Here is a 12,828-nt window from a genome sequence, read left to right as displayed (position 1 = left end):
ACTAGATAATTTATAAACAATGGAAATGTATTACCCACCGTTCTGGAGCCTGCAAAGTCCAAGATCAAGTTGCCCACAGATCCAGTGTCTGGTGATGGCCTGTTCCTCATAGATGGCACCTTCTATGTGTCCTCACACGGTAGAAAAAGAAGGCAGCTCTCTGAGGCCTCTCTTATAAGGGCACTAATCCCATTCATGAGATTGGAGCCCTCGTGACCTAATCACCTGCAACAGCTCCACCTTCTGCTAATAATACCATCGCCTAGGTGATTAGATTCCCCCACATGAATTTTGGGGGACACAAACACAAACATCAGCGCATATGCATAGCACGTAACTATTCCCTCTGCCTGGAAGACTGTTCACTTTGTTCACAGGCTCATTCTGTTCAGGTCTCTTCACAAACCCTTACCCTTCCGGGAGGCTTCACCTAATTGCCCTATCTACAATCCTGCTCCCGTTTCCCTTTATCTCTTTACCCAGCATTTCAATTTTTCTTCATAGCACCTATCAACACCTGATCTTTTCCCTGGACTACACAACACACACACACACACACACACACACCCCTATGCAAACATACACACACACTCAAATACACACCCCAAAGACTTACACATATGCATACAGTTTATTCATCTCCCTCACTAACCTATGACCTCCGTGACTCAAGGACTTTGCTTTGTTCACAGTTGTATTCTCAACACCCAGAAAATGCATGGCACATAGTGTACGTTTGGTGAGTAATGGTTGAATGAATGAATGGTCCTTATAACAGCTCCTTATTTTAAAGATGAGGAAACTGGAGAGGGTTTAAGAAAGAGGGTTTAGGTTAGGACATCACATGAGGTAACGTAACCAGTAAGCTGAAGAGGCTGGATTGAACCCTGATGTGCCACATCACAGCCTTGTCTTGTCCCCCTCCAGCCCCAGCCAGTACTACCTCCAGTGCTGAGAGGATGAGTGACGTTGGGGTGACGTGTTCATAGACAACACCTTCCACTCTGTCCATAACACACTGTTAATACATCTCAGTGAAGCAAACTCTCAGACTCAAAGAAGGACCCCGAGTGAAGGGGCCTGAATTCCAGTTTCCCTCACGAGCTTTGTGACTTGGCCAAGTCCTTTGGCTTCGCTAAGACACCAGCACTTCACACGCAGAGGCACAGTCTACCGTCTCTTCCGGTCTGAAACTCCAAACTAACCCGCCTTTTAAAAACAGCATTCATGATCTGCTCGTGCACTCACTTCTTTGGTTAAAAAAGGCTAGGTATGAGAACTCATAGCAAATTCTAACCAGGATTGATTCCAAGAGAAGGTGACCCATTTCAAACCCACAACACAAAGGTGTTGAGGCTTAATCACTGCGTGTGTAAAAGAGTAGAGCTGGGGTGGGAACACATGTGACATTCCCCTTGCCTCAGAAATGACGAGTTTTTAAAAATAGGCTGAAATCACCAATTAGTTGGAACAATGTAGTGCTTTGAAGTTGAAAAATGCTTTGCATAATGCTAATAATATTTTGGCAGTGGTGGTTCTGAACGCGTATCAGAGCTATTCTTTTCAGAAAAAACATAGCTCCTTTGAGGAAAAATTATGTTCTTGAAATTAGAAAGCTTTTATAAAATACATTCTGATGAAAGAAGTTAAATTTCAACTTAATCATGTGTTGCGTGACTACTAACTGCAAGGCACAGGTCTCGGCACTGACGTAATGGAAGAATAAAGAGTAACATAATGTAACTGTCGCTGCCCTCAAGCGGCCATGATCTGACGGGAAAGGCAAATAACACAGTTTGTGTTACAGGGGAAAGCCCAGGGAGAGAAGGAAAAGGGGAGAGAAGCAAGGGAGTTGAGCCCCCACTATAGCTATACCTGGATGGCTCATGTAGAATTTAACTTATTCCATCACTCATTCATTTAGCAAACCTTAACTGAGTACCTACTGTGTGCCAGGCTCCAGGCTGGGTGCTGGAGATACACATCAACAGAACCGACCAACTGACTTGTGTTCATGAAGCTTGCATTCTCAGTCAGTACTCAACACTCAAGCTGTGGTGAGGGTTGTTCTAATCTTTTTGCAGCAATAAAAAAGTAGGCCCAGAGGAGTAGTGTAATTTGCACAAAGAGCATAGCTCCAGAGCTGTGGCCAAGTGGGACAGGTAAGGGTCTAGATCCAGGGCAGATGTACCAAGTTTGTACTTGACTCTGGCATTTAGGGCTCACGTAACGTCAGGCAATGAGCAGGGTCTCCAGGGACCTTGTTCTGAACCAAATGGTATTATATTGTGGATCCATGGAAAACAAGTAAGAAAAATAGTCCACATTTAAAGTCTGTTTTGGGTGGGATTTATGATTATAATCTGGGTATTCTGTGCTCTTAAACTATATGCTATTATTTTTTATAACAAAATAAAAGAGATTGTATTAGCTCAGGTTTCCATAACAAAATACCACAGACTGCGTGGCTTAAACAACAGAAATGTATTGTTCTCACAGTTGCAGAAGCTGGAAGTCTGAGATCACGGTGCCAGCATGGGCAGGTTGTGGTGAGGGCTCTTTTTTTGGCTTGCAGGGTTCTCCAAAGAAACAGAACCTATATATATAAATGATGAGATTTAGTATAAGAAATTGGTTCTTATGATTTGGAGGCTGAGAAGTCCCAAGATCTGCAGTTGGCAAGTGGAGACCAAGGTGTAATTCCAGTCTGAGTCCAAAGAGCTGAGAACCAGGAGAGCTGATGGGATAAATCCTAGTCTGAAAGCCGCTGGCTTGAGACCCAAGAAGGTCAATGTTTCAGTTGAAGCTGGAGGGCACGAAAAGACCAACGTCCCACCTCCAGGCAGTTAGGCAGGAGGAGTTCCCTCTTACACAGCTTTTTTATTCTATTCAGGTCCTCAGTTGAGGCCCACCCACATTGGGGAGGGAAATCTTTACTCAGTCTACCAACTCCAGTGTTAACCTTATCCAGAAACACCCTCGCGGACACACACAGAATAATGTTTGAGCAGATGTCTGGGCACCCATGGCCCACTCAAGGTGACACATAAAATTAATCATCACAGAGACCTTGCCCTGATTGTGCTCCTCATGTTAACAATTTGCCACTAAACTTACCTTCAGAGCAGCCCATATTTGCCGCCCATTCATTCTCACAACCTGTCTACAGCCTGTTCAGCCATCACTGCCGACCGGTGTCACTTGGTGGGCAGCGGGCAGCAGAATTTAGTAACTTCTCAGCCACATGAACACCAAGCGATATGACAGCTCCAAGCACAGTGTTGTCCTTCAGAGTGCTGGGTCACTCCTAGCTACTCTCCCCTGCTTCTGTCCTTGTAGTCTCTCAAAGAGACCTGCAAGCTTCTCATACAGCCTGTAGCAGGTCAATGTAATGGGAGACCACCAATGGCTTGAATAATCTTCTCACCAAATTCAGTAACCTCCTCTTAGAGGAGGTTTCTTGCAGTATTTGATGCTGGTGACAATCTCCTTTCTGAAAGTATTATAAGTTTCAAGAAAAAGATCATTTGATCAAATATGCATTTGATCAAATTTTCCTCACAAAATAGAAATTTTACTGATCAAAATCTATAATTCATTTTATATTGGGCAAACGTGTCTAAAATTTTATTAGTGTTTTACAAGTTAAAAGATTATCTCCTGCTTCCAAGCAATTATATTAAAAATCAAAATGAAAACTAAAGGAGAAACAATAAACAAAATGGCAGTAATAAGTTCTTACCTATCAATAGTTACCTGGAATGTACTCTAAGGACACAAATTGAAAGTAAGAGGATGGAAAAAAATATTCTATGCAAACTACCACCAAAAGAGAACAGGGATAGTTATATCAAATAAAATAGACTTTAAATCAAAAACTGTGAAAAGAGACAAAGAAGATCATTATATAATGATAGAGGAGTCATTCAACAAGAGGATTAACAATTGTAAATATATATGTAGCCAACATCGGAACACCTACATATATAAATCTCTCTCTCTGAAGGGAGAGTTAGACTACAATACAATAATAGAAGTGGACTTCAATACTTCACTTTCAAATATAGATCATCCAGACAGAAAATCAATAAGGAAACGCTGGACTTGAACTATACTTTAGATTAAATAGATCTAACAGATAAATACAGAATGTTCCATCTAACAGCAGCAGAATATACATTCTTCTCAAGCCTATGAAATATTCTCCAGAATAGATCATATGTTGAACCACAAGTCTAACAAATTAAAAAATATCTAAATCACATCAAGTATATTTTCATATCACAATGGTATGAAACTAGAAATCAGTAACAGGAATAATTTCAGAAAATTCGTAAATATATAGAAATTAAGCAACATACTTCTGAACAACCAACAAGTCAAAGAATAGATCAAAAGGGAGATTTAAAAATATCTTGAGACAAACGACAACAGAAACAACATACCAAAACCAAAGGGATGCAGTAAAAGCAGTTCTAAGCAATCAATGGCAATAAACAACTACATTAAAAAAGAAGAAAGATCTCAAATAAAACCTAATATTACATCTCAAGAAATTAGAAAAAGAAGAACCAACTAAGCCCATAGTTAGTATATAGAATGAAATAATAATAAAGATCTGATCAGAAATAAATGAAATAGAAAAATAATAGAAAAGATCAATAAAACCAAGAGTTGGTTTTTTTTAAAGATAAACTCAACAAACATTTAGATAAACTATTAAATAAGATGGAAGACTCAAATAAAATCAGAAATAAAAGAGGAGACATTACGGCTGATACCAGAAATACAAAGAACCATAAGAGACTACTATGAACATTATTTGCCAATGAATTGGATGACCTAAAAGAAATGGATAAATTCCTAGAAACACACAACCTACCAAGGCTGAATCAAGAAAAAACAGAAAGTCTGAACAGACTAATAATGAGTAAGGAGATTGAGTCAGTAATAAAAAGTCTCCCATCAAAGAAAAGCTCAGGTTTTTTCAAAAGACTATACAGACAGAAGCCAGGGAGGGTAGCTAGGAGTGGCCAAGCACTCTGAAGGACAACACTGTGCTTGGAGCTGTCATATTGCTTGGTTTTCACGTGGCTGAGAAAGACGATAGCTGCTTAAGAGAACTGTACCATATCCTTGGTGCCAGAATAACATTTCCTAAATCTCTTCCATCTCTGATCAGGATTTGTTTTAGAGCTTAAGGAAGTACAGAGCCTATGAGGGAAGGGTGTCCCATGAACCCAACCCTCTGAAAGGGGAAGGAAGGAAAGCCACAGCTTCAAGGAGAGCAGAAAGGATTTTAATTAGCTGCTGTGATTCTAAAGCTGCCTTAAAATTTCATTAAACAGGAAAGAACTTCTTTCACATGGAGGGACTTTTCTCACACATGGACAACTCAAAGCAAACCACACACCTTTCAAGAAGAACCTCAGAAAACAGGATGACGTAAATGTTAGTGGTGATTACTTATATTATTTTTGAAAAGTATTTAAACTGTGACCAACACACAAAGGCACCTAGATCTAAAATAAAACCTCATGAAAGTTTGGGAGTATTCAATCTGTAATAGTCAGGAAATGATAGAACTTCTGTTAGAAAGTAGCTTATTAAAATAATAATTTGCTATTGTTTACAAGTGTGGTGCTACAAAATAGTTTTGTTGCTTTAATAGAAGAAATAAAAGATGATCATTTTGTAAATCAAGATCAATTTGCCCATGATGATGAATTTACCAACAATCACCAACTGTCCCCGGGTCTGTCTAAGTAGAATTATCAAAATTCACATACTTGTAATGCAACAACTTTATGGTCCTGATGCCAATTGAGAGACAAAGCATTATAGTCATGCACCACTTAACAACAGGATATGTTCTAAGAAATGCATCTTTAGGTGACTTTACTATGTAAACATCATGGAGTATAGGCACATAACCTAGATGCATGTCAGTCTCTGTCCGCAAGAGAATAGATGAATGGAATTTTATGTAACAGTCAAAAAGCATGAGCTCCAACAGTGCGGGTGTGTCTCAGTGCACAGTATTAAGTGGAAAGAGTACCAGAAACTTATATGAATGATACCATACGTGATTCATGCATGATACCATTTTTATAAATTTAAAAACATGATTCCATAAAAACATGTAAATATTGAAGCTATAAAAAAGGAAAACAAAGTACTGATCAACTCGAGATACAGGGTCATGTTACTTCTGGAGGGGAAGAGGATGGAAGAACGGACAGATGAGGAGACTCTGGTTAGTTATTAAATATAACTTCTGTTTTGGGTGGAGGTTTCAAATATATAAAAACTTAGCAAATATATAAAAATAGGCTATGCATGGACAAAATGAGAGAGTGTCATGAACCAAGGATTATGATCAATCCAATTCTGTGCACATGAGATCCTTTAAAAACATGGAGAAATCCCTTTGAGAACAGACCTGGATTAAACATCAACTGAAAATCATTTCAGTCCAAATAGCAAAACCCTCCACCTATCAACTCTGATCGATACTGTTTGTAGGACGATCTTTATTTGTATTAGCATTACTTATAAAAGAGAAATTGCAAACATCTCAAAGATCCATCAGTAGAGGAATGGCTTAAAACATTAGTCTACATTTATACTCCTTCATTAATTCATCCCATCAACACACTGACTGAGAGTCCACAATCTGTCAGACACTAGGATATAATCATGAGCAAAACTGATACAGGCCCTGCTCTCATGGGGCTTAACAATCCGATGGGGAAGACAGGCCGTAATGAAAGAATCACACTCGCACACAAAGCTGTAAACAGGGCTGTGAAGGAAGGAACACAGGGCTATAAAAGAGAAAAATGAAGGGAGACCTGTCTTGAAACATTTAGTTAAGACTTCCTGGGAAAAGGGTTCTTTAACAGAAGTCTGAAACAGGAGTCTGAGAGAAACTAACCAGGCAAAAAGGAGACAGGGAGGGAGGGTGTCAGGCACAAGAAAGAGAGGGTGAACCCTGTGGCAGAAGGGAGCTCAGCAGTCAGGGAGGTGAAGGGCCAAGGTGGCTGGAACCAGAGCTAGGGGGACACGAGTGTCAGATGAGGCTGGAAAGAGGCAAAAAGCCCCACAGCATGGGGTAAGGGGGGGTGAGTCTAAGGATTTTGATCTTCATCCAAAAAGCAATGGGAAGAAGGGGTTTAAGCAGGAAGACGACAATGTCAAATTTCCACTGGGAAATGATCACCCACCACATGGAGAATGGAGGGTCCCAGGGGAACAGTATGATGAAAGCCAATGCTCACTTTGGCGTGATCACTCTGGTCCCAGTGCGCGGCGGTGTCAAGAGTGGACAGAGAAAGAGGGGAGGCTATCTCAGGAGTGCAGGCCTGTGGTGCTGGCAGTGGGCTGCACAGAGGGTGGTGGGCTTGAGACTTTGGGTGGTAAAATGGCGAACACTGGAGGTAGAAAGAATATGGACAGAGAGGGAGAGGGAGGCACCTAGGACGGCCTTTAGGAATGGATGAGACACTGGGAGATGAGCTGTGTTGCAGCTGGGGCATGATGAATTAAGTTTGGGGATGACTGAGCTGAAGGTGGCCTGGGACATCTAAATGGAGATGCCACGTAGGCTCTCAGGGAGGTGGGTCTGGAGGGGAACCTGACCTGGAGATACAAGTCAGGGAGATGCACTATGCAACAATTAAAATGAATGTGGTTGCTCCGTATGTACTGACATGGAAGGATGATTGTGTTCTACTGACAAATGCATACTGAAAAAACCAAGTTATAGAACAATAAGCATAACATAATCACTTTTTACAAACTTGTAGAAAAATACTTAGCCATCTGACTTGCAAGAGAAATATATATACTGAGACACACGCACACACACAATGGATGATCTGGAAAGAATATATCAAACTATTGACCTATCGTTATGATGTCACAAAGTTTGGGTGGAAGTAGATGAATGAACGAATTTCACTTTTTAGTTTCTAAACTTCTACATGTTGGCTCTTGTTTCTCACTCTGAGTACTGAAGCACTTCACTCCAACCCCAGCTCCTACCTCATCCTAATCCCCACGCAGTGGCAGAAGTTGGCAAAAGGATGAGATGGAAAGAGGAAAGACGTCAGTTTTGCACATTATTTGATAATAAAGAAGGAGTAACTTGGTGCTTGCTTTTAAGCTGCATCAAAACAGCTGTATCAAAATGTTCACTGGTAAAATGCCACTCCTGCTGCTGAAGGGTTTATAATCAACTCTGCTGGGCAGCCAGTCAATTAAGAGGATTGTCAGGGTGCGTCAGTCTGCAGGCGCATTGCCACCGTGCTCTCCTGAGAGCCACTCGATGTGCTCTGAGGATTTCAAAGTCTCACGGAACATCCGAGAACCCCCCCATACTAATCAAGGAATGTTAAAGACTCCCCTACTGTGGAGAACAATATACCAAGGACTTGGGCTAATGAACATACGCGAACAAAAGGAAATTAATATAAACAGGAGGATTAGGTGGCTTTACATAACAATTTGTGTAGTTTGTTCTAGATTTTTCTTAAATTACTTAACATAATCACCCAGCACAGTGCCAGCCCATGCTCAGTACAAATTTGTGAAATTGTTTTTGAAACATCTAGGCCTCTGTTTGACCAAGAATATAATTTTCCCAGAACAAAAATGGTGGAATGCTAAAACGGAAGCATTCTAATGTCAGAAAGCAAGCCAAGGGACGTGATGCTCATCCCCAGGTGAACTTCCTTCTTCCACTCCCTGATTACATAAAGCATAGATTAATAGAATCAAATGAGATCTTGAAGTTGCTTCGTCCAACAGCTAGACAAAGTATTGTTTTTTTTTTTTTTTTTTTTTTGAGACAGAGTCTCGCTCTGTTGCCCAGGCTAGAGTGAGTGCCGTGGCATCAGCCTAGCTCACAGCAACCTCAAACTCCTGAGCTCAAGCAATCCTCCTGTCTCAGCCTCCCGAGTAGCTGGGACTACAGGCATGCGCCACCATGCCCGGCTAATTTTTTCTATATATAGTTTTAGCTGTCCATATAATTTCTTTCTATTTTTAGTAGAGATGGGGTCTCGCTCTTGCTCAGGCTGGTCTCGAACTCCTGAGCTCAAACGATCCGCCCACCTCGGCCTCCTAGAGTGCTAGGATTACAGGCGTGAGCCACTGCGCCCGGCCGACAAAGTATTGTTTAATCATCCTTAATTACTAAGTGCATACAGCACAGAGAGAGACATGCTATTAATAACCATGAACTATGGATACTATACCGGCAAGGCAAATGCAAGTGAAATTGCTCCCATCTTGCTTTTCATTTGCATCGATACAGCTCGCATTGTTGTGACAAGGTTTCCTCTGGCAAGCGTCGTATTCTTCGCAGAAAGTACCCACATACTGGTCCTCACAGGTACAGGAAAAGGTTGCCTAAAACACACAAAATACACTGCATGTTACCAGGGCCTCTCAAACATATGCTTTGGCCATGAGCCTCAAAGTTCAAAAGCACCACTTCCTTTTATTATGATACCAATCCTGAGTAATTTAATCATATCTCACGTCATCATCTGGTTAAAATCATAGCTTTAAGAGAAATAGCATGTGTTTCTTTACAGTCTAAATTCAAACATTTATTTTTGTATTTATTCATATCTATGCCAACCATTTTCAATCCTCCTAAAATAGAAATAGAAAGAACTTGGTGTAAGCTAAAATTGAAGTTTTGCTGACCAGACATGGAAATGGCAATTTTGCTAGAGCAGACAAGCTGTGCTACAACCATTAAATTAGATGTTACTCCAACCAACTAAAATCCTTCAGCACAGACAGCACTTGCAACAAAAGTGTCATTGAATGTCCCGCCCAGACCATCCTTCCGGAGCATTGAGAAAATTTGCTGAATCTCTCTATAACCTGGCCCCAATGCACAGCTATGCAGATTACCTGAGTACCTGGGAAACTAAAAAGAGTATATCATTCAAGTAACCGTTTTGTTTGGTTTATCATATTAACATTATCTTAGTAAAAGACCACAACTCAGACACAGAGAACGGAATTTGATTTGAAGCTTCATTTCTCAGGTAGTTGTAAAATCTAAATAAAACTGGACCTTCCCGCTCCCTTCTTAATGCTGACCTGAGGGTAGTGACGTATCTGAAAAAGCCACAGATCTAGCTCCAAAGCCTGTGCAAAGCAGTGTAGATTGTTACAGAAGACTTTCATGAGGAAAGGAAGAGAAGCAATAGAGAATGGCATTAGCAAACCCTACAACTTAAAAAAATCCAAACAAGACAAACAGACAAAAGCACCTTTCCCAGGTGTTTCCCCAAGCCTGGCACGTCGACAGGTGTCCAATCTCTACTATTCCACAGCCACTGTCCCCTCACTCTCCCTGCCCCTCCCTGGCCCCAGCCTCCTGCCCCTAATCTTAGAGAGAGACTCCCTCCCTCCCCCAAGTACCATCAGCTCAGGGTCTCCACCCCTTTCCCCGTGACACTGCCCGGTCCCTGCCTCCCTCCTAGAAGAGGAAAGGGTGGTTCATTCTTTTCCCTTTAATATGTTTTTGTCTCTCAATCAAGCTTCATAGTTATTGTACATTTCTTTATAAATTTACTCCTGCATATTTAGATTTTTTTGTAGCTATCAGTAATGAGATATTTTTCTCATCCCATTCTTGTAATACTCATCACACTTTTTGGTGATTATTACTCACATATAAGATGACTGGGTTTACGTTATCACTGTTTACCACAGGTCAGAGATTTTAGTTGATTCTCAGGTTTTCTAGATCACACACACACACACACACACACACACACAAAGTCCATATCAAATTACAAATAACGATAATGTCACCTTCTTTTCTCCAGCTCTCAAGGTGATATTGGCGGCTCACTCAGAATAATTTTGACCTCAAAGGGATTTTCGTAGAATTTACCATTAAGTGGAATGCTGAAATGATGGCTAAATTTTATCAAATGCCACTTTAGCTTCTATAGAAATTATTGTTTTCATGTGTGACCTATTAATACATGAATTGAATGTCTAGATTTCCTAGTACTGATTCAACATTATGTTCCTTGAAGGAACATCTACTTAAGTCATTATGTAAAATGGTTTTAATATGACTGGTCTAGGTGTAGTTATACTTCTAGTATTTTCCATCTAACTCTCCCTACCTCCTCCCCACAACAGATTTCTTTTCTAAGAAAAACTGTCCCTTGCCCATAAGATCATGTTTTACCCCATAAGGGGATACCCCTTGCAGTAAGTGATTAAACGAGGAGTGGACGGAGCCCTGTCCTCAGACAACCGGCCAAGAGGCTGGACAGTAAAACATGCGGTGCAGCTCGACCAAACTGCCATATATTACATAGGTGTGTTTCTTTTAAATAAATGTGCTTTTCTTAAGGAAATATGACAAGTCGTTGTAATCTGCACAATCAAGTCTCCTTTAGTTTAAGAACACATTCCTGAATTACATCTTAGAAACTAGAACAATTGGGATAAAAGGAATAGCCTCTCTTCTTAAGTTAGAGCTACATTTTCTGCCTTCTATTTCTACCATCTCTCAGGCCTCCTTGTGGTAAACAGAAATTCCCTCTGCATTCTGGCGATAGGTTGTGGCCTGTCCTGTTTTTCATCATGTTATGAGTTTTTCCCTTTTGTGTGTGTTTGCACACGCTTTGTAGCTGCAAGCTGGGAGATGCTACATCAAGGGCTATCACGTAGCCTTTTAAAACAGGACACTCCTTTTTCTAGAACTGTCATCGAAGAAAATCTCATTCTTGTTCAAATGCACAACAGCGCACACGTTTGATATTTGCAGGAGTCGTGTCTGGAGCCCTTTGAGTCTCCAAAGATTGGCAACCGCCTTTGAAATGTAAATGCTGTGCACACCCAGCGCATACAATTCCAAAGTGGGCCTCCCCATCATGATGAATTACTGTATGTCATTGGTTTTGGCAGCTGTCCTCTAAAATTTACTTGGTTTGTTTCCAGACATTCCATATTGCAGATAAATTTCCTTGGTTATGTGAGGGACACATTTAGCATGTAATTCGTCCCGTGACTTCCACGGAAAATATGCTCCTTGTGAAAATAAATTATTAAAAGTCCCAAATCAGATATCTTCAAGTTAGCTTTGATTGAGTTTAGAGCTAAAACAGAAGACATACATTTTGTTTTATTTTATTTTAAGCAGGAATCTGAAAAGAAAGTTTAAGAAATTGATGAAACAATTGCTTTAGACAAAGCAAAATACTGAATTGATTCTCAAAGCAGAATTGATGAATGAGGAAGGAGATTAACAAATGTTTACACATCCATGATCATAAAATTTTAGCTAAATCTTTGTGTATTGTCTATCACATCATCCATAAAGTTAGATTTCTCCCTATGTCTATTTTCTAAGAACAAAGAGATTTCCTGTAATAAAAGGTTTGTTTTGATTGTTTCAAGACCATTGACTTGTCAGAGATCATGGATGTTTATTATAGGAAATGATGTTTGTTAGCATATTTTTTGTGGAAAGCTGTGTTTGACCATTGGAAGTTGTAAACTGTTAGACCAACATTGAGAAGCTTAACTCACTGCCTATGAAATCACTAATCTAGGTCTAATTAACTCAACCAGCATAAGGGACAAAATAAACTTACTTAAAATTGGCAGCTTAGCAAAATTGCAGAAAGATATTTCCTTGTAAAAGTATTGTGTAAGCATATGTAAAAGTATTTTTCAAGTAAAATGAACAGTGACCCTTAGAGATTAATTCTAAAACCCAATACAGAATCTCAATTTTCCTCAACAGCTTGAAGTCAAATATTCCATTTGTACATTAAT

The 12,828-nt window shown here is 40.1% G+C and overlaps 1 protein-coding gene across 1 annotated transcript in view; it reads right to left on the bottom strand.

Moving 5' to 3' along the window:
• DNER (delta/notch like EGF repeat containing) overlaps window positions 1-12,828 on the bottom strand; it is a 293,066-nt gene that overhangs the window by 102,724 nt on the left and 177,514 nt on the right. Inside the window, exon 6 of the mRNA XM_069466390.1 lies at window positions 9,261-9,414. Coding sequence (XP_069322491.1) covers window positions 9,261-9,414 — 154 coding nt within the window. The remainder of the gene's footprint in view (window positions 1-9,260; window positions 9,415-12,828) is intronic.

Source organism: Eulemur rufifrons, chromosome 1, assembly GCF_041146395.1.
Source record: "Eulemur rufifrons isolate Redbay chromosome 1, OSU_ERuf_1, whole genome shotgun sequence".
NCBI classification, from domain to species: domain Eukaryota; kingdom Metazoa; phylum Chordata; class Mammalia; order Primates; family Lemuridae; genus Eulemur; species Eulemur rufifrons.
The sequence above is the reverse complement of the archived record's forward strand: the minus strand, read 5'-3'. Positions and strand labels throughout refer to the sequence as shown.